This window comes from Entelurus aequoreus, linkage group LG18 (genome assembly GCF_033978785.1).
Source record: "Entelurus aequoreus isolate RoL-2023_Sb linkage group LG18, RoL_Eaeq_v1.1, whole genome shotgun sequence".
NCBI lineage: Eukaryota > Metazoa > Chordata > Actinopteri > Syngnathiformes > Syngnathidae > Entelurus > Entelurus aequoreus.
This window is the reverse complement of record NC_084748.1, coordinates 48221712-48245516: the sequence shown is the minus strand read 5'-3', so window position 1 is coordinate 48245516 and position 23805 is coordinate 48221712. Positions and strand designations below refer to the sequence as shown.

General features: G+C 34.2%; 1 protein-coding gene across 9 annotated transcripts in view; it reads right to left on the bottom strand.

Moving 5' to 3' along the window:
• Window positions 1-23805, bottom strand: part of grin2bb (glutamate receptor, ionotropic, N-methyl D-aspartate 2B, genome duplicate b) — a 267893-nt gene that overhangs the window by 87282 nt on the left and 156806 nt on the right. For all 9 annotated transcript variants that reach the window (XM_062027310.1, XM_062027306.1, XM_062027314.1 and 6 more), the window contains 3 exons: window positions 21256-21399; window positions 8857-9127; window positions 5714-5897 (listed from right to left, as the gene is read on the bottom strand). In XM_062027310.1, the coding sequence (XP_061883294.1) occupies window positions 5714-5897; window positions 8857-9127; window positions 21256-21399 (599 nt within the window). The remainder of the gene's footprint in view (window positions 1-5713; window positions 5898-8856; window positions 9128-21255; window positions 21400-23805) is intronic.

Below are 23805 nucleotides of genomic sequence, written 5' to 3'. Positions count from 1 at the left end.
AAGAAAGTAAAACAATATAAAAACAGTTACATAGAAACTAGTAATGAATGAAAATGAGTAAAATGAAGTGTTAAAGGTTAGTACTATTAGTGGACCAGCAGCAGCACGCACAATCATGTGTGCTTACGGACTGTATCCCTTGCAGACTGTATTGATATATATTGATATATAATGTAGGAAGCAGAATATTAATAACAGAAAGAAACAACCCTTTTGTGTGAATGAGTGTAAATGGGGGAGGGAGGTTTTTTGGGTTGGTGCACTAATTGTAAGTGTATCTTGTGTTTTTTATGTGGATTTAATAAAAAAAACAAACAAAAAAACCTCAAAAAAAACCTGATACTGATAATAAAAAAAACGATACCGATAATTTTCGATATTACATTTTAAAGCATTTATCGGCCGATAATATCGGACATCTCTAATTATTATGCCTAATTTGGACAACCAGGTATGGTGAAGATAAGGTCCTTTTTAAATATTAATAAAATAAAATAAGATAAATAAATTAAAAACATTTTCTTGAATAAAAAAGAAAGTAAAACAATACAAAAACAGTTACATAGAAACTAGTAATGAATGAAAATGAGTAAAATGAAGTGTTAAAGGTTAGTACTATTAGTGGACCAGCAGCACGCACAACCATGTGTGCTTACGGACTGTATCCCTTGCAGACTGTATTGATATATATTGATATATAATGTAGGAAGCAGAATATTAATAACAGAAAGAAACAACCCTTTTGTGTGAATGAGTGTGAATGGGGGAGGGAGGTTTTTTGGGTTGGTGCACTAATTGTAAGTGTATCTTGTGTTTTTTATGTGGATTTAATAAAAAAAACAAAAAACTAAAAAGCTAAAAAAAAAAAATGATACTGATAATAAAAAAACCGATACCGATAATTTCCGATATTACATTTTAACGCATTTATCGGCCGACCGATATTATCGGACATCTCTAATTACAATGATTCATAACCTTTTAATCAAGCCTTGCAAAGACGTGTTCATTGGTCACATGACTGTGTTCGACCAATCAAACGCAGCCTGGCATTCCACCTGAAGGACTGTTCCCGCCAAACAAGTGGAAGCCGAAATAGGTCAGCGTTTTTTTTTTAAAGTGTACGATAAAATAGAAAGCTACTTGTTTAAATAAGTGTCACGATGTTCCCAAAGGAGACCCTTTTTCTGTTTGAGACAACAGAAAACTCCTCAAGCAGTCGACTAAAATAGCCATCTTTTTGTTTTTGATGTTCCTAATAACCACAAGTGTCATTTAAACACATTAAAACATGACCAAAAACGGCAAATAACAGTGAGAAGTACTTATTTCCTTTTTAACTTATATATCATTGAATAGACTGCAAAGACAAGAAACTTGACGTTCGAACTGGTAAACTTTGTTATTTTTTTTCAAATATTAGCTCATTTGGAATTTGATGCCTGCAACTAACGATTAATTTGATAATCGATTAATCTGTCGATTATTACTTCGATTAATCAATTAATAATCGGATAAAAGAGACAAACTACATTTCTATCCTATCCAGTATTTTATTGGAAAAAAAACAGCATACTGGCACCATACTTATTTTGATTATTGTTTCTCAGCTGTTTGTAAATGTTGCCGCTTATAAATAAAGGTTTATTTAAAAAAAATAAAAAAATAAAAATAAAAATAAAATTAAAAAATACATCCAAAGAATCGATGACTAAATTAATCGGCAACTATTTTAATAATCGATTTTAATCGATTAGTTGTTGCAGCCCTACCTGCAACATGTTTAAAAGCTGGCACAAGTGGCAAAAAAGACTGAGAAACTTGAGGAATGCTCGCCATCTACGGTCCGTAATATCATCAAAAGGTTCAGAGAATCTGGAGAAATCACTGCACGTAAGCGGCAAGGCCGAAAACCAACATTGAATGCCCGTGACCTTCGATCCCTTCAGGCGGTGCTGCATCAAAACGCCACATCAGTGCGTAAAGGATATCACCACACGGGCTCAGGAACACTTCAGAAAAACCACTGTCAGTAACTACAGTTGGTCGCTACATCTGTAAGTGCAAGTTAAAACTCTACTATGCAAAGCCAAAGCCATTTATCAACAACACCCAGAAATGCCGCCGGCTTCGCTGGGCCCGAGCTCATCTAAGATGGACTGATGCAAAGTGGAAAAGTGTTCTGTGGTCTGACGAGTCCACATTTCAAATTGTTTTTGGAAACTGTGGACATCATGTCCTCCGGACCAAAGAGGAAAAGAACCATCCGGATTGTTCTAGGCGCAAAGTGTAAAAGGCAGCATGTGTGATGGTATGGGGGTGTATTAGTGCCCAAGACATGGGTAACTTACACATCTGTGAAGGCACCATTAATGCTGAAAGGTACATACAGCTTTTGGAGCAACATATGTTGCCATCCAAGCAACGTTACCATGGACGCCCCTGCTTATTTCAGCAAAACGATGCCAAGCCACGTGTTACATCAACGTGGCTTCGTAGTAAAAGAGTGCGGGTACTAGACTGGCCTGCCTGTAGTCCAGACATTGAAAATGTGTGAAGGCTAAAATATGAGAAGGGAGACTGTTGAACAACTTAAGCTGTACATCAAGCAAGAATGGGAAAGAATTCCACTTCAAAAATGTGTCTCCTCACTTCCCAAACCTTTACTGAGTGTTGTTAAAAGGAAAGGCCATGTAACACACTGGTAAAAATGCCTATTTTGAAATGTGTTGCTGCCATTAGATTCTAAGTTCATGATTATTTGCAAAAAAAGATGAATTTTCTCAGTGTGAACATGAAATATCTTGTCTTTGCAGTCTATTCAATTGAATATAAGTTGAAAAGGATTTGTTGTATTCTCGTTTTATCTACCATTTACACAACGTGACAACTTCACTGCTTCTGGTTTTTGTACATTCCCACATAGCTAAACAAGCTGAAGTGACCACAATCGCCCCCTAGTGTACGAGAGGCACACTGCGTATAACCAACAGTCACATTACAGAGCATGGAAACTACAACTTCAATCAATCAATCAATCAAAGTTGACTTAAATAGCCCTTAATCACAAATGTCTCAAAGGGCTGCATAAACCACAACGACAGGGACTCAGATCCCACATCAGGGCAAGAAAAAACTCAACCAAATGGGAGCAACCTTCTTTAAAAAGTAGTAAAAAAGAACATTAATATCATGTGCTGTCATGTGTGTCAGTACAAATGTTCACATTTCAGCCTACAAGAATTCAACTTCTAACTAAAGAAAACACGCTGCAGTAGATTGTATACTATTATTATGTGACAAGTTTTTTTTTTTTAAATAACTAAAGTAAATAGACACATTGTTAAAAAAAAAAGCCACTATTTTGCATGTTTAGTGTTTTTAATGCGTGTTTTTGTCTTAGTATTTTGTTGTTGTAAATATTGGTTTGTACTGTGGCACTTTAAGATTTGTTTCAATGAAAAATGCGTAAAAAAAATAATTTAAATCTGTTATTATTATTTATTATTTCCGGTGGACGTCGTGGCGTCCTACGCCGTTCAGCGGTCCTTGAACGCACCGTGAAAAAACCTTTTGTCTGGTATTCCTCGGAGTGTAGACATCACAGCTCGCAGGTTCAATGTGCACAATTACATATCTTAGCAGCTCAGACAGTAATGCGGGAAAGACGTTAATGGCTCTTGTTTTCATGTTAGCATTTAAGCTAGCGAGCTGGAACCGGTCAGTCCGTGAGTTTATCAGACTCAAGTTATCAGTCATGTTTTTTTCAGTCATTTTAATATAAAACAGTTTAACAATGGTTATTATTTATATTGTTTATGGTCACTAAGCCCCAACAAAAGAAAGTTAAACCGGGGCCACCACTGACTAAAGAGGTCAAGTTCTAAGTAATATTTGACATTTTTGACCTGTCACTCAAGTGTAAAAGTCAGTTAACTATTATTAGTATGATTTTTTTATAGGCTAACATTCTTTAAAATGAGTGGAAATTGGTTGTGTAGCCTTTATGCTCAAGTGCAAAAATTATGACTAAAGTGGAGAATTGGTATTTTTGTTTGCACTTTAATTTAATTGACAGTTTATATACATCAAAAGTATTCGGTGCAGTGGAAAAGGCGCATTACCGTGAAAGGAGGACTCGTCGTCGTCGCTTCTTAGCAACCAAGATTGAAAGTTTTCACGACACATTTTCGCTACAAGTTTTCAAATTGTGTATACAAATTCAGTGTAAAAAAAAAAAAAAAAAAGTATAAAAATGTCAGTGTTAATGGCTAAGTAATATTTGACATTTTTGACGTGTCACTCAAGTGTAAAAGTCAGTTAACTATTATTAATATGATTTTCTATAGGCTAACTTTCTTTAAAATGAGTGGAAATTGGTTGTGTAGCCTTTATGCTCAAGTGCAAAAATTATGACTAAAGTGGTGAATTGGTATTTTTATTTGCACTTTAATTAAATTAACAGTTTATTTAGGAAACATATACATCAACATTATTTATAAATGTAGTCAGAGTCACGTGCGTCATCATGTCCATGACAAAAAAAAAAAAAGTACCGGTACTTTTCAAAGGCTTTTTGAATCTGTTAGTACTTGATTAGTACCGGTACAGCGTACTACTCTAGTACTCGTCATCGTCGCTTCTCAGCAACCAAGAATGGAAGTTCTCACGACATATTTTTCACGACAAGTTTTCAAATTGTGTATACAAATTCAGTGTAAACAAAAAAAAATTATGCATAAAAATGTCAGTGTTAATGTCTCTTGTTTTCACGTGTAATTTTGGGTTGCGCAGGTTCCTCCGCACGCCGCTTCTAAAACAACCCGACACACTTTTGCATCTTTGGCGGAGATTTGGCGAAACAATCACTTTTTGTGTCATGGTCCGCGTGAACCGGATCATGTTTTGCTATGTTCTGTTAGTTTTGGACTCCCCTAGTTCCTGTTTGTGCACCTCTGGTTGTTTTGAATCCCGCAGTAAGCTGCGACCCCCCGCACGTAACAGGAAGAAGCCAGCCGTGGAGCAGGAACCGGAACTTGCCTCGGCACAGGAACAGGTACTGGAGATAACCTTGGTACAGGAACTGGAACTGGTACAGGAACTGGAGCTGGCCTCGGCGCAGGTACAGGAACTGGAGTTTGCCTCGGCGCAGGTACAGGAACTGGAACAGGAACTGAAACTGGCGCCGAGGCGAACTCCAGTTCCTGTACCTGCGCCAAGGCCAGCTCCAATTCCTGTACCTGCGCCAAGGCGAACCCCAGTTCCTGTACCTGCGTCGAGGCCAGCTCCAGTTCCTGTACCTGCGCCAAGGCCAGCTCCAGTTCCTGTACCTGCGCCAAGGCCAGCTCCAGTTCCTGTACCTGTGCCAAGGCGAACCCCAGTTCCTGTACCTGCGCCAAGGCCAGGTCCAGTTCCTGTACCTGTGCCAAGGCAAACTCCAGTTCCTGTACCTGCGCTGAGGCCAGCTCCAGTTCTAGTTCCTGTACCAAGGCAAGCTACCGGAACCTGTTCCGGCGCCGAGGCAAGTTCCGGTTCCTGCTCCACGGCTGGCTTCTTCCTGTTACGTGCGGGGGGTCGCAGCTTACTGCGGGATTCAAAACAACCAGAGGTGCACAAACAGGAACTAAGGGAGTCCAAAACCAACAGAACGTAACAAAACATGATCCGGACCACGGATCATGACATTTTCATAGAAACGTTAAAAGCGTCTGACCTGAGTATTTCTTTGGAGTGGCCGGTCTTCTTGTCGGGGGTGCCGACGCAGCTGGACTTCGACAAGGTGTGGGGCCCCCGGTCCAGAATCATGGTGGATGTTGCCGTGGCGATGACGGCGACCGCGTCGCGCACCCTGGCCTCGATGTTGTAATCCCACTCGTCGTACGACACAGAGATGAGCCCTGCGTGAAAGGAGAGGAATATGTCGTGAAATTGTTGCTGTGGTGGAGGTTTGTTTTGGGCGGGGCCCCACAAACTTTTACCGTATTTTTCAGACTATAAGGCGCACTTCAAATCTTTCATTTTCTCAAAAGTGGTCAGTGCGCCTCATAACCCGGTGCAGCTAATTAATTTGGTAGATGGTGTAATGATAAGTGTGACCAGTCACACATAAGAGATACGTGCGGACTGCGAGTTGACGCCTGTTCGATAAATGCCGCCAGTAAACGACACATGTTCCATTGAGAATATAGAACATTACACACAGCGCTCAAAAATCTGTCAAAATGTTTTAGAACGACTTTGGAAGTCACACCGCTTGATGGATTGCCGGAGCATTACAGATACCATAGTCAGACGTACTGTGCTTCAACATACAGTATTATTATGGTGTGTGTATAAGGACCCAAAATGGCACCTATTAGCAGACATATAATCTGGCGTTTAGTTTCCCGATATTGTGCTAAACTAACTTGTCTTACCTTCTGGTACCTGCTGATGTGTATTTGGGATCTGCATAAGTCCTGAAAATGTTCACATTTATTTTTCTCTATATTCTTGTTATGGCGCATTTTATAGATATGGTTTTTACCAGTATAGATATGGTATTAACCAGTATAGATATGGTATTTACCAGTATATATATGGTTTTTACCAGTATAAATATGTTTTTTTACCAGTATAGATATGGTTTTTATTAGTATATATATGGTTTTTACTAGTATAGATATGTTTTTTACCAATATAGATATGTTTTTTTTACCAGTATAGATATGGTTTTTACCAGTATAGATATGGTTTTTATTAGTATAGATATGGTTTTTACTAGTATAGATATGTTTTTACCAGTTTAGATATGGTTTTTATTAGTATAGATATGTTTTTTACTAGTATAGATATGGTTTTTACCAGTATAGATGTGTTTTTTTTACCAGTATAGATATGGTTTTTACCAGTATATATGGTATTTACCAGTATAAATATGGTATTTACCAGTATAGATATGGATTTTACCAGTATAGATATATGGTATTTACCAGTATAAATATGGTATTTACCAGTATAGATATGGTTTTTACCAGTATAGATATGTTTTCTACCAGTATAGATATGGCTTTTACCGGTATAAATATGTTTTTTTACCAGTATAGATATGGCTTTTACCAGTATAGATATGGTATTTACCAGTACAGATATGGTTTTTACGAGTATAGATGTGTTTTTTTACTAGTATAGATATGTTTTTACAAGTATACATATGTTTTTTACCAGTATAGATATGGTTTTTACCAGTATATATATGTTTTTTACTAGTATAGATATGTTTTTTTTACCAGTATAGATATGTTTTTTACCAGTATAGATCTGGTTTTTAGCAGTATAGATATGGATTTTACCCGTATAGATATGGTATTTACCTGTATAGATATAGTATTTACCAGTATAGATATGGTATTTACCAGTATAGATATGGTATTTACCAGTATAGATATGGTATTCACCAGTATAGATATGGTATTCACCAGTATAGATATGGTATTTACCAGTATAGATATGGTTTTTACCTGCATAGATATGGTTTTTACCCGCATAGATATGGTATTTACCAGTATAGATATAGTATTTACCAGTATAGATATGGTATTTACCAGTATAGATATGTTTTTTTACCAGTATAGATATGTTATTTACCAGTATAGATATGGTTTTTACCAGTATAGATATGGTATTCACCAGTATAGACATGGTATTTACCAGCATAGATATGGTATTCACCAGTATAGATATGGTATTCACCAGTATAGATATGGTATTTACCAGTATAGATATGGTATTTACCAGTATAGATATAGTATTCACCAGTATAGATATGATATTTACCAGTATAGATATGGTATTTACCAGTATAGATATGGTTTTTACCAGTATGGTTTTTACCAGTATAGATGTTTTTTTTACCAGTATAGATATGGTTTTTACCAGTATACATGGTATTTACCAGTATAAATATGGTATTTACCAGTATAGATATGGATTTTACCAGTATAGATATATGGTATTTACCAGTATAAATATGGTATTTACCAGTATAGATATGGTTTTTACCAGTATAGATATGTTTTTTACCAGTATAGATATGGCTTTTACCGGTATAAATATGTTTTTTTTACCAGTATAGATATGTTTTTTACCAGTATAGATATGGTATTTACCAGTACAGATATGCTTTTTACGAGTATAGATGTGTTTTTTTACTAGTATAGATATGTTTTTTACAAGTATAGATATGTTTTTTACCAGTATAGATATGGTTTTTACCAGTATATATATGTTTTTTACTAGTATAGATATGTTTTTTACCAGTATAGATATGTTTTTTACCAGCATAGATATGTTTTTTTTTTACCAGTATAGATATGGTTTTTACCAGTATAGATATGGGTTTTAGCAGTATAGATATGGATTTTACCAGTATAGATATGGTTTTAACCAGTATAGATATGTTTTTAACCAGTATAGATCTGGTTTTTAGCAGTATAGATATGGATTTTACCCGTATAGATATGGTATTTACCTGTATAGATATGGTATTTACCAGTATATATATGGTATTTACCAGTATAGATATGGTATTTACCAGTATATATATGGTTTTTAACTGTATAGATATGGTATTTACCAGTATAGATATAGTATTTACCAGTATAGATATGGTATTTACCAGTATAGATATGGTATTTACCAGTATAGATATGGTATTAACCAGTATAGATATGGTATTCACCAGTATAGATATGGTATTCACCAGTATAGATATGGTATTTAGCAGTCCTAAGTTTGAAAGTGCTGCTGTGTGGGAGTGGGGCTGTAGTCTAGCACAAGTGGTCTGTGACTAAGAGTGGGTGAGGTGTGGGTGCGTACCTGTGGGGAAAACGGCGGGCACGTTGTCCACGTCTCCGGCCACCAGCGAGGGTATGATCCAGGTGAAGCCGTACCCTGTGAGGCCCACGGAGTGAGCTACCTCGAAGATGGTGGCGGCCTCCTCCTTGGTGCAGTAGAGCAGGATGACCGGACTCTGCAGTTTCTTCAGCTGGTTCTGGATCTTGGAGTCTCCGTCGTCCACGGACATGTCCAGCAGGAGGACTTCCTCCAGCTCCCAGCCCACAAAGCTGTTGTCAATGGTGCTGCGGACCTGGGAAGGACCGGAAGGAGGTACGCTCAGAACCAGGAACATCACCGGATGCTGATTGCTGAGAACATGTGCTACCGGTAGGAAGTTGCTACTGAGCACACGTGTGCTTATGGAGGCGGATTTCTGTCTTTATTACGGAAGCTTTTTTTTTACACTGAATTGAAAGGGACAAGCGGTAGAAAATGGATGGATGGATGAATTGAAGTAACTGATTTTTTTGCATTTGAATTTTGTGAACTGATTTTTTATTTTTACATCAATTTGTGCTGACAATTTCATGGAAAAAAATTCAGTGTAAAAAAAACTTACGTGTATAAAAATTCAGTATAAAAAAATCAATGTATACAAATTCAGTGTAAAAAAATTCATTGTAAAAAAATTCAGTGCTGAAAAATTCAGTGTAAAAAAATTCAGCATATAAAAATTCAGTATAAAAAATCAATGTGTAAAAATTCAGTGTAAAAAAAATTCAGTGCTGAAAAATTCAGTGTCAAAAAATTCAGCATATAAAATTTCAGTGTAAAGAAAATTCAGTGCTAAAAAAATCAGTGTATAAGAATTCAGTGTCAAAAAAATTCAGCATATAAAAATTCTGTGTAAAAAAAACGTACGTGTATAAAAATTCAGTATAAAAAAATCAATGTGTAAAAAAAATTCAGTGCTGAAAAATTCAGTGTCAAAAAATTCAGCATATAAAATTTCAGTGTAAAAAAAATTCAGTGCTAAAAAAATCAGTGTATAAGAATTCAGTGTCAAAAAAATTCAGCATATAAAAATTCTGTGTAAAAAACAAAAAAAATCAATGTGTAAAAATTCTGTGTAAAAAAAATTCTGTGCTTCTTTTTGTATTGTTTCACTTTCACAAACCGTGGAGTTATTGAGTCTGTTTAGCTGATTGGAGAGCTAGCTTGCGCAACTAGTGGGTCCATGACCATGACTTCTGTTTTGTTTGATCAGCCGTTTTACTGCCCTGTTACAGACACCGTTTGGAAACAATTAAGGTATGTAAATAAACATTTACAGAATATTTCTGTGTAAATAACTCATCTCACAACATATATATCTGCCACTTATAGTCCGGTGCGGCTTATATATGGAAAAAGTCCTTCTAAAATTCAGTGGGTGCGTTTTATATACCAATATGCTTTGTAGTCTGAAAAATATGGTAATTTTCCACCAAATGGGAAAAAAATAAAAAAAAGTATTTTGTAGACTAAAAGATACTACATTGCTACATTTAGAAACAATTAAGGTATGTAAATAAACATTTACAGAATATCTCTGTGTAAATACCTCATTTCACAACATATATATCTGCCACTTATAGTCCGGTGCGGCTAATATATGGGAAAAGTCCTTCTTAAATTAAGTGGGTGCGTTTTATATACCAGTATGCTTTGTAGTCTGAAAAATACGGTATTCTTCCACCAAATGGAATCTTTTTTTTTTTAAACATGTTATTTTGTAGACTAACAGATACAACATTTCTTCATTTGGAAACAATTAAGGTATGTAAATAAACATTTACAGAATATCTCTGTGTAAATACCTCATTTCACAAAGTATATATCTGCCACTTATAGTCCGGTGCGACTAATATATGGGAAAAGTCCTTCTTAAATTAAGTGGGTGCGTTTTATAAACCAGTATGCTTTGTAGTATGAAAAATACGGTAATCTTTCACCAAATGGGAAAATAAAAAACATGTTATTTTGTAGACTAACAGATACTACATTGCTACATTTAGAAACAATTAAGGTATGTAAATAAACATATACAGAATATCTATGTAAATACCTCATTTCACAAAGTATACATCTGCCACTTATAGTCCGGTGCGGCAAATATATTGGAAAAAAATTCCTTCTAAAATTTAGTTTGTGCGTTTTATATACCAATATGCTTTTTAGTCTGAAAAATACGGTAATCTTCCCCCAAATGGGGAAAAAAAACATGTTATTTTGCACACTAACAGATACTACATTGCTTCATTTGCTAAACAATTAAGGTATGTAAATAAACATTTACAGAATATTTCTGTGTAAATACCTCATTTCACAAAGTATATATCAGGTGCATATATCGGTGCAGCTACTATATGGAAAAAGTATTTCTAAAATTTAGTGGGTGCGTTTTATATACCAGTATGCTTTGTAGTCTGAAAAATACGGTAATCTTTCACCAAATGGGAAAATAAAAAACATGTTATTTTGTAGACTAACAGATACTACATTACTACATTTAGAAACAATTAAGGTATGTAAATAAACATATACAGAATATCTCTGTGTAAATACCTCATTTCACAAAGTATATATTTGCCACTTATAGTCCGGCGCGGCAAATATATTGGAAAAAAATTCCTTTTAAAATTTAGTTTGTGCGTTTTATATACCAGTACGCTTTGTAGTCTGAAAAATATGGTAATCTTCCACCAAATGGGAAAACAAAACAAAACATGTTATTTTGTAGACTAACATATACTACATTGCTTCATTTGGAAACAATTAAAGGCCTACTGAAATGAATTTTTTTTATTTAAACGGGGATAGCAGATCTATTCTATGTGTCATACTTGATCATTTCGCGATATTGCCATATTTTTGCTGAAAGGATTTAGTATAGAACAACGACGATAAAGATTGCAACTTTTGGTATCTGATAAAAAAAAGGCTTGCCCCTACCGGAAGTAGCGTGACGTAGTCAGTTGAACATATACGCAAAGTTCCCTATTGTTTACAATGATGGCCGCATGAAGTGAGAGAGATTCGGACCGAGAAAGCGACAATTTCCCCATTAATTTGAGCGAGGATGAAAGATTTGTGGATGAGTAAAGTGCAAGTGAAGGACTAGTGGGGAGTTGAAGCTATTCAGATAGGGAAGATGCTGTGAGAGCCGGGGGTGACCTGATATTCAGCTGGGAATGACTACAACAGTAAATAAACACAAGACATATATATACTCTATTAGCCACAACACAACCAGGCTTATATTTAATATGACACAAATTAATCCTGCATAAAAACACCTGCGTGTTTGTTATGCTAGCTCCTAGCTCCTCTGCTAGCTCCTAGCTCCATAGAACACGCCAATACAATTCAAACACCTGATCAACACACACAATCACTCAGCCCAAAAGACCGTTTACCTAACCCAAGGTTCATAAAGCTTATATATTTTTAAAAAGTTACGTACGTGACGCGCACATACGGTCAAGTTATCGAATGTTTAGCAGCCAAGGCTGCATACTCACGGTACCTGATATTCAGCTGGGAATGACTACAACAGTAAATAAACACAAGACATATATATACTCTATTAGCCACAACACAACCAGGCTTATATTTAATATGCCACAAATTAATCCTGCATAATAACACCTGCGTGTTTGTTATGCTAGCTCCTAGCTCCTCTGCTAGCTCCTAGCTCCATAGAACACGCCAATACAATTCAAACACCTGATCAACACACACAATCACTCAGCCCAAAAGACCGTTCACCTAACCCAAGGTTCATAAAGCTTATATATTTTTAAAAAGTTACGTACGTGACGCGCACGTACGGTACGGTACGTGTTATGCTAGCTCCTAGCTCCTCTGCTAGCTCCTAGCTCCATAGAACACGCCAATACAATTCAAACACATGATCAACACACACAATCACTCAGCCCAAAAGACCGTTCACCTAACCCAAGGTTCATAAAGCTTATATATTTTAAAAAAGTTACGTACATACGCAAAAAAAAGCCAAAGCTGCATACTCACAGTAGCACGTCTGCGTCTTTGTCATCCAAATCAAAGTAATCCTGGTAAGAGTCTGTGTTGTCCCAGTTCTCTACAGGCGTCTGTGTATCCAAATCAAAAGTCCTCCTGGTTAGAGTCTCTGTTATCCGAGTTCTTCTATCTTGACTGCATCTTTCGGGAATGTAAACAAAGAAGCGCCGGCTGTGTACTGTTGTGGCTGACTACGTTCGAAAAATACGTCCATTTCGCACCGACAACTTTCTTCTTTGCTTGCTTGGCTTCCTTCTCCATAATGCAATGAACATGATTGAAACAGATTCACGAACACAGATGTCCAGAATACTGTGGAATTATGAAATGAAAACAGAGCTTTTTCGTATCGGCTTCAATGTGGAAGGCATACCCGTGTTCGCCGGGCTACGTCACACGCATACGTCATCCTCAGAGGCGTTTCGAACCGGAAGTTTAGCGGCAAATTTAAAATGTCACTTTATAAGTTAACCCGGCCGTATTGGCATGTGTTATAATGTTAAGATTTCATCATTGATATATAAACTATCAGACTGCGTGGTCGGTAGTAGTGGGTTTCAGTAGGCCTTTAAGGTATGTAAATAAACATTTACAGAATATCTCAGTGTAAATACCTCATTTCACAAAGTATATATCTGCCACTTATAGTCCGGTGCGACTAATATATGGAAAAAGTCCTTCTTAAATTAAGTGGGTGCGTTTTATAAACCAGTATGCTTTGTAGTCTGAAAAATACGGTAATCTTTCACCAAATGGGAAAACAAAACAAAACATTTTATTTTGTAGACTAACAGATACTACATTGCTTCATTTGGAAACAATTAAGGTATGTAAATAAACATTTACAGAATATCTCAGTGTAAATACCTCATTTCACAAAGTATATATCTGCCACTTATAGTCCGGTGCGACTAATATATGGAAAAAGTCCTTCTTAAATTAAGTGGGTGCGTTTTATAAACCAATATGCTTCGTAGTCTGAAAAATACGGTAATCTTTCACCAAATGGGAAAATAAAAAACATGTTATTTTGTAGACTAACAGATACTACATTGCTACATTTAGAAACAATTAAGGTATGTAAATAAACATTTACAGAATATCTCTGTGTAAATACCTCATTTCACAAAGTATATATCTGCCACTTATAGTCCGGCGCGGCAAATATATTGGAAAAAAATTCCTTTTAAAATTTAGTTTGTGCGTTTTATAAACCAGTATGCTTTGTAGTCTGAAAAATACGGTAATCTTCCACCAAATGGGAAAAAAAACCAACTGTTATTTTGTAGACTAAAAGATACTACATTGCTTCATTTGGAAACAATTAAAGCATGTAAATAAACATTTACAAAATATCTTTGGGTAAATACCTCATTTCACAAAGTATATATCTGTGACTTATAGTCCGGTGCGGCTAATACATGGAAAAAGTCCTTCTAAAATTTAGTGGGTGCGTAAATACCTGTTATTTTGTAGACTAAAAGATACTACATTGCTTCATTTGGAAACAATTAAGGTATGTAAATAAACATTTACAGAATATCTCTGTGTATATACCTCATTTCACAAAGTATACATCTGCCACTTATAGTCCAGTGCGACTAATATATGGAAAAAGTCCTTCTTAAATTAAGTGGGTGCGTTTTATATACCAGTATGCTTCGTAGTCTGAAAAATACGGTATTCTTCCACCAAATGGAATCTTTTTTTTTTTTTTTTTTAAACATATTATTTTGTAGACTAAAAGATACTACATTTCTTCATTTGGAAACAATTAAGGTATGTAACTAAATATTTACAGAATATCTCTGTGTAAATACCTCATTTCACAAAGTATATATCTGCCACTTATAGTCCGGTGCGACTAATATATGGAAAAAGTCCTTCTTAAATTAAGTGGGTGCGTTTTATAAACCAGTATGCTTTGTAGTCTGAAAAATACGGTAATCTTTCACCAAATGGGGCGGCTTGGCGTAGTGGGTAGAGCGGCCTTGCCAGAAACCTGAGGGTTGCAGGTTCGCTCCCCGCCTCTTACCATCCAAAAAATCGCTGCCGTTGTGTCCTTGGGCAGGACACTTCACCCTTGCCCCCGGTGCCGCTCACACCGGAGAATGAATGATGAATGAATGAGTTGTAAAAATGAATGATGGGTTCTCACTTCTCTGTGAAGCGCTTTGAGTGTCTAGAAAAGCGCTATATAAATCTAATCCATTATTATTATTATTATTATTATTAAATGGGAAAATAAAAAACATGTTATTTTGTAGACTAACAGATACTACATTGCTACATTTAGAAACAATTAAGGTATGTAAATAAACATTTACAGAATATCTCTGTGTAAATACCTCATTTCACAAAGTATATATCTGTGACTTATAGTCCGGCGCGGCAAATATATTGGAAAAAAATTCCTTTTAAAATTTAGTTTGTGCGTTTTATAGACCAGTATGCTTTGTAGTCTGAAAAATACGGTAATCTTCCACCAAATGGGAAAACAAAACAAAACATGTTATTTTGTAGACTAACATATACTACATTGCTTCATTTGCTAAACAATTAAGGTATGTAAATAAACATTTACAGAATATTTCTGTGTAAATACCTCATTTCACAAAGTATATATCAGGTGCATATATCGGTGCAGCTACTATATGGAAAAAGTATTTCAAAAATTTAGTGGGTGCGTTTTATATACCAGTATGCTTTGTAGTCTGAAAAATACGGTAATCTTCCACCAAATGGGGAAAAAGCCATGTTATTTTGTAGACTAACAGATACTATATTGCTTCATTTGGAAACAATTAAGGTATGTAAATAAAAATTAATTAACATTTTGTTTTCTTCTAAAATGTAGTGGGTGTGGCTATAAATGCGCTATACAGTCTGTAAAAATATGGTAATTACATAAATACAGATATTGATCCAAATCTGTAATGTTTGTTAATGGCCTCCATTTTTTGCAAATGTTTACGGTTCTTTATTAACGGTTTTATCATCTTTTACACAGTAGAGTCAAAGTTGGATTTTCCTCCCTTTTAAAGCAAAAGTAAGTGTGGCTTTGTTCTGGGAGTATCAGATAAGGAGCGTCGTCCTCTGTGAGCGGCTGCAATCACCGAGAAATGTTCAGCTGCTCTGCTTTTTCCATTAAAGCAATCAGAATATGGAACAGGCGGCCCATTTGCATCGCAGTCCGCCAACCTTATCTTTTTTTAAAGCGTGAAATTACCGTCCGAACAAAGAAAAGCTGGTCCTCCACTCCTTACTTCTTTTGTGGGCACCATTTTATCATGTCACCTGCACATCAAGTGAGGAATATTAGCAGGGAAACGGATATGAAGTGAAAGTCCTTCTGTAACGTCTCACAAAGTGAGAGATAATAACAGCTAATGTGCAAAAGTGAATATATTAGATGACAATGCTCTATGATATAATATCCCTCTTTAAATTCAACTAGGTCTGGGTTTTTGGTAAGTTTGCCTATCATTCACACTCCTTATGTAAAACAAGAACACATGTTTTTTTTTATAGCTTTTGTGCATTCTAAATCATAAATAAACGCTAGCAAAAGTCAGCTCACAATGGTGTGAATCGAAAATGCTCTATTCTGCTTAAAAACATCCATTATTTGTTATATACACACTGTAAGTATATAAGTAATGTAGTAACATTCATAATAACATGTAATATATACATGATGTAAGTATATATGTCATGTAGTAACATTCATAATAACATGTAATATATACATGATGTAAGTATATAAATAATGTAGAAACATTCATAATAACATGTAATATATACATGATGTAAGTATATATATGTAATGTAGTAACATTCATAATAACATGTAATATATACATGATGTAAGTATATATGTAGTATCTAGTAACATTCATAATAACATGTAATATATACATGATGTAAGTACCGTAATTTCTGGACTATAAGCCGCACCTGACTATAAGCCGCACCAGCTAAATTTAGGGGAAAATACAGATTGCTCCATATATAAGCCGCACCCGACTATAAGCCGCAGGGTTTTGATGTGTAATTAGCGTAGTATATAGGGGTTCCTGCTACCACGGAGGGGATTGTTGGGACAGAAATGACTGTTTGGGAACGCGAAGCGTCCCATTTATTAACAATAAATCTTTCAATCATTCAATCAAACGTTCACATCTTTGACATGGCGAACAGCATTCGTGCAGAGTACAAATAATACAACGGTGCAAAGTAATACAAAGTGCTCGCCTGTACGTTATCAAAATAACCAGCCTACCGGTATATGAAAAGTCAGTCTTTAATCATTGTGTCATCGTCTTCCTCCTGTGTACTAAAACCACCGAAATCCTCTTCGTCGGTGTCGGAGAAGAACAGGCCGTATATAAGCCGCACCCTTGTATAAGCCGCAGGGACCAGAACGAGGGGAAAAAGTAGCGGCTTATAGTCCGGAAATTACGGTAAATATATGTAATGTAGTAACATTCATAATAACATGTAATATATACATGATGTAAGTATATATGTAGTATCTAGTAACATTCATAATATGTAATATATACATGATGTAAGTATATATGTCATGTAGTAACATTCATAATAACATGTAATATATACATGATGTAAGTATATAAGTAATGTAGAAACATTCATAATAACATGTAATATATACATGATGTAAGTATATATGTCATGTAGTAACATTCATAATAACATGTAATATATACATGATGTAAGTATATATGTCATGTAGTAACATTCATAATAACATGTAATATATACATGATGTAAGTATATAAGTAATGTAGTAACATTCATAATAACATGTAATATATACATGATGTAAGTATATATGTCATGTAGTAACATTCATAATAACATGTAATATATACATGATGTAAGTATATATGTCATGTAGTAACATTCATAATAACATGTAATATATACATGATGTACGTATATAAGTAATGTAGTAACATTCATAATAACAGGTAATATATACATGATGTAAGTATATATGTCATGTAGTAACATTCATAATAACATGTAATATATACATGATGTAAGTATATAAGTAATGTAGTAACACTCATAATAACATGTAATATATACATGATGTAAGTATATATGTAGTATCTAGTAACATTCATAATAACATGTAATATATACATGATGTAAGTATATATGTCATGTAGTAACATTCATAATAACATGTAATATATACATGATGTAAGTATATATGTCATGTAGTAACATTCATAATAGCATGTAATATATACATGATGTAAGTATATATGTCATGTAGTAACATTCATAATAACATGTAATATATACATGATGTAAGTATATATGTCATGTAGTAACATTCATAATAACATGTAATATATACATGATGTAAGTATATATGTCATGTAGTAACATTCATAATAACATGTAATATATACATGATGTAAGTATATATGTAATGTAGTAACATTCATAATAACATGTAATATATACATGATGTAAGTATATATGTAGTATCTAGTAACATTCATAATAACATGTAATATATACATGATGTAAGTATATATGTCATGTAGTAACATTCATAATAACATGTAATATATACATGATGTAAGTATATATGTCATGTAGTAACATTCATAATAATATGTAATATATACATGATGTAAGTATATATGTCATGTAGTAACATTCATAATAACATGTAATATATACATGATGTAAGTATATATGTCATGTAGTAACATTCATAATAACATGTAATATATACATGATGTAAGTATATATGTCATGTAGTAACATTCATAATAACATGTAATATATACATGATGTAAGTATATATGTCATGTAGTAACATTCATAATAACATGTAATATATACATGATGTAAGTATATATGTCATGTACTAACATTCATAATAACATGTAATATATACATGATGTAAGTATATATGTCATGTAGTAACATTCATAATAACATGTAATATATACATGATGTAAGTATATATGTCATGTAGTAACATTCATAATAACATGTAATATATACATGATGTAAGTATATAAGTAATGTAGTAACATTCATAATAACAGGTAATATATACATGATGTAAGTATATATGTCATGTAGTAACATTCATAATAACATGTAATATATACATGATGTAAGTATATATGTCATGTAGTAACATTCATAATAACATGTAATATATACATGATGTAAGTATATAAGTAATGTAGTAACATTCATAATAACAGGTAATATATACATGATGTAAGTATATATGTCATGTAGTAACATTCATAATAACATGTAATATATACATGATGTAAGTATATATGTAGTATCTAGTAACATTCATAATAACATGTAATATATACATGATGTAAGTATATATGTCATGTAGTAACATTCATAATAACATGTAATATATACATGATGTAAGTATATATGTAGTATCTAGTAACATTCATAATAACATGTAATATATACATGATGTAAGTATATATGTCATATAGTAACATTCATAATAACATGTAATATATACATGATGTAAGTATATATGTCATGTAGTAACATTCATAATAACATGTAATATATACATGATGTAAGTATATAAGTAATGTAGTAACATTCATAATAACAGGTAATATATACATGATGTAAGTATATATGTCATGTAGTAACATTCATAATAACATGTAATATATACATGATGTAAGTATATATGTCATGTAGTAACATTCATAATAACATGTAATATATACATGATGTAAGTATATAAGTAATGTAGTAACATTCATAATAACAGGTAATATATACATGATGTAAGTATATATGTCATGTAGTAACATTCATAATAACATGTAATATATACATGATGTAAGTATATATGTAGTATCTAGTAACATTCATAATAACATGTAATATATACATGATGTAAGTATATATGTCATGTAGTAACATTCATAATAACATGTAATATATACATGATGTAAGTATATATGTAGTATCTAGTAACATTCATAATAACATGTAATATATACATGATGTAAGTATATATGTCATATAGTAACATTCATAATAACATGTAATATATACATGATGTAAGTATATATGTCATGTAGTAACATTCATAATAACATGTAATATATACATGATGTAAGTATATAAGTAATGTAGTAACATTCATAATAACAGGTAATATATACATGATGTAAGTATATATGTCATGTAGTAACATTCATAATAACATGTAATATATACATGATGTAAGTATATATGTCATGTAGTAACATTCATAATAACAGGTAATATATACATGATGTAAGTATATAAGTAATGTAGTAACATTCATAATAACATGTAATATATACATGATGTAAGTATATATGTCATGTAGTAACATTCATAATAACATGTAATATATACATGATGTAAGTATATATGTCATGTAGTAACATTCATAATAATATGTAATACATACATGATGTAAGTATATATGTCATGTAGTAACATTCATAATAACATGTAATATATACATGATGTAAGTATATATGTCATGTAGTAACATTCATAATAACATGTAATATATACATGATGTAAGTATATATGTCATGTAGTAACATTCATAATAACATGTAATATATACATGATGTAAGTATATATGTAGTATCTAGTAACATTCATAATAACATGTAATATATACATGATGTAAGTATATATGTAGTATCTAGTAACATTCATAATGACATGTAATATTTACATATTTTACTCATTTTAAGCATACGGCGGCATATTATGTTCACTTTTCCCTTCAACAACAACAAGACTACTAATCATGGCGGACTTGATGAGAGACAACAAAGACTACTTTAGGACAAACAATTATCCAGAAACTTCTATTTTTGAGCCTGAATATAAGGAAGACGATCTACAAGTTTTAGAAGCTGTGTGCTAAACAGATGCAGCTTTAGTCAAACACTAAGCATCATGTAGCAGTATTGCTAAGTGCTAAACAAAATATACAAACATAATTAAACAATCACTTACTGTACAATGTCTGCTCTCACTGGGATAAAGACTGAAGGGATGTTTATATATTCCCTAATACTTGTTAATATTCAGTTAAATGGAGTATTGTTGGTGATTTTTAGAGGACTTTATGGGCACAATAGTGTACTCTCATTAGCTGCATTGTTAGCTGACTTTTGTTAGCGTTTATTTACGATTTAGAATGCTTATAAAAAGAGAAACAAATGTGTCCTTGTCTTGCTTAAAGACTGTCAATGATCAATCAAACCCCCCCCATGCAGTTCCCCTCGAAGCACATGGCTCCAGTTGGAGTACCTTGTTGACAAAGTCCTGGTAGCCGGGGTAGTAGGTGGTGACGATGGAGAAGATGTACCAGTCGTACTCCTCCATGATGTTCAACATGACGGAGGCCTGCTGCTCGATGGACGGACCGAACTGGAAAAACATGGAGTTGTCGTCCTGGAAACAAGAGATAACGAGCCAATTAGCCGACAAAGTCGAGGCGAGGCGTGCAGGGGGAGAAGAAGACAGATAATTAAGACGTATGCATGCTAAATGTACAGCTGGCCTCATCTGAATGTTCTGAACCCCTGTTTCCATGTCACTTCTGTGGTGAAATTACGTGGCCTGTTGGAGCCCAACTTCCATTTCTAGGTTCTACTTCCTTAGATCCACAACTACTAGAGGCTAGAACTGGATCCATACTGTTAACAATATGTATTATGTATTACAAACATACATATACACATACATGTACATATACATTCACTGTACAAACATACATATACACATACATGTACATATACATTCACTGTACAAACATACATATACACATACATGTACATATACATACATACACTCATGCATATCATCAGGTTTCATCAAACATATATTAACGTTGTTGCCCTAGGGCAGGGGTCGGCAACCCAAAATGTTGAAAGAGCCATATTGGACCAAAAATACAAAAACAAATCTGTCTGGAGCCACAAAAAATTAAAAGCCATATTACATGTATCATGAGATATAAATTTAATTAAGAGGACTTGAAGGAAACTAAATGACCTAAAAAAAAAACTACAAATGAGGCATGATGATGCAATATGTACATATCGCTAGCCTAAATAGCATGTTAGCATCGATTAGCTTGCAGTCATGCAGTGACCAAATATGCCCGATTAGCACTCCACACAAGTCAATAACATCAACAAAACTCACCTTTGTGCATTCATGCACAACGTTAAAAGTGTGGTGGACAAAATGAGACAGAAAAAGAAGTGGCGTAAAACACGTCCTAGAAAGTCGGAGAAAGTTCTACATGTAAACAAACTATACGGTGAGTTCAAGGACCGCCAAAATAAGTAGGACAAAACGGCGCTCGCCAAATACTGGAATCAGTGAAGCATGTTTAATACAAACAGTGTGATTTATAACAATTACGGAGGTTTGTGTCATGTTTGTCCTCCTACAGAAACCATATTAAAACAAAAAAATAGATTTTTTTCCCCCTCATCTTTTTCCATTCTTCATACATTTTTGAAAAATCTCCAGAGAGCCACTAGGGCGGCGCTAAAGAGCTGTATGCGGCTCTAGAGCGGCGGGTTGCCGACCCCCGCCGTAGAGTAAACTGGGTAACACATGGCACTCTGACAAAGCTTAACCTATTGTTACTATAACAATCTACAAGGTTAATGTAGGTTGCTTCTCTTTCTTCCCCTCCATTTTTCTGCATTCTTTCGTATCTCAAGTTATCATTGCGTACAGTATATGTATTGTTGCATTTGAACAACTGTATTGTTGATAATAGAGGTCAATTATTGGTATTGTTCATTATCAATAGTGATATTTCTATTGGTATCTGTATTGCTCCATTTGTAGTGTAAAAATGCTCATTGTCATTTCTGTATTATTTATTTCACTAACTGCTTCTTTGATATCACTTTTACTATCATATTTGTACATATCCTATTTGCTGATACTGTTCTGTTGTTGTTGTTGTTGTTGTCTCTCCGTCTTATCCCCCTCTTGTCCTTACAATTTCCCCCTCTTTCTTCCATTTGTTCTCTTTCTATCCCCTTTTTTACACCCCCTTTTCACAATAAAAGCAAACACACAAAATGTTTTTCTAACAGAACATTTCATGATAACAGTAAACTGAATAAAGCAAAGGATGGTATAAAACACACTCGACTCAGAACAATGTGAAGCACCTTAGCCGTGCTCGCCCTTTAGAGCACAGCTGTATCTTCCTGGCACTAAACATGCAGGGAATAGGTTTCTCTGGGTTTATATTTTCATACTTTGCACTGTTTTTTTTTATACATTGTCAAGCATGTTTTACATATTAAGCACTCAGTTGGTAGAGCGGCCAGCACCTTGAGGGTTCCAGGTTCGATCCCCGCTTGCGCCACCCTAGTCACTGCCGTTGTGTCCTTGGTTCCAATCACACTGGTTTAGAAGCAACATAGAGAATGGGTTTCACGATTGAAATTTAGAATTTTTTTATCGATTTTTCTTCGTTGACGGCCATAATAAAAAAACAAGCAAATACACTGAGAAGATGTTTTATTGTTTGTACTAAAACGCCATCTTTTGGACGAGTTCGCTCACTGCAGGTGCAACTAGCTGGGTGAATTCCTGCTGTTTAAAAACTTTGAACTGGAAGTAGAAATGCTGTTCTGTCTTCTAGCCGTCCGTAGCGTTTCTACTCGTAGGGATTCTCCATTCACCACTCCAAGCAGCGTTTGTAAGTTTTACAATATAACTACAACAATTCTTACTTACTAAAGTGTCCCATGTGTGACGTCTGGAGGAGTGTTTTCATGCATATTTGTACCTGCTATCGTAATGTAATCAAGCTAGCGTCGT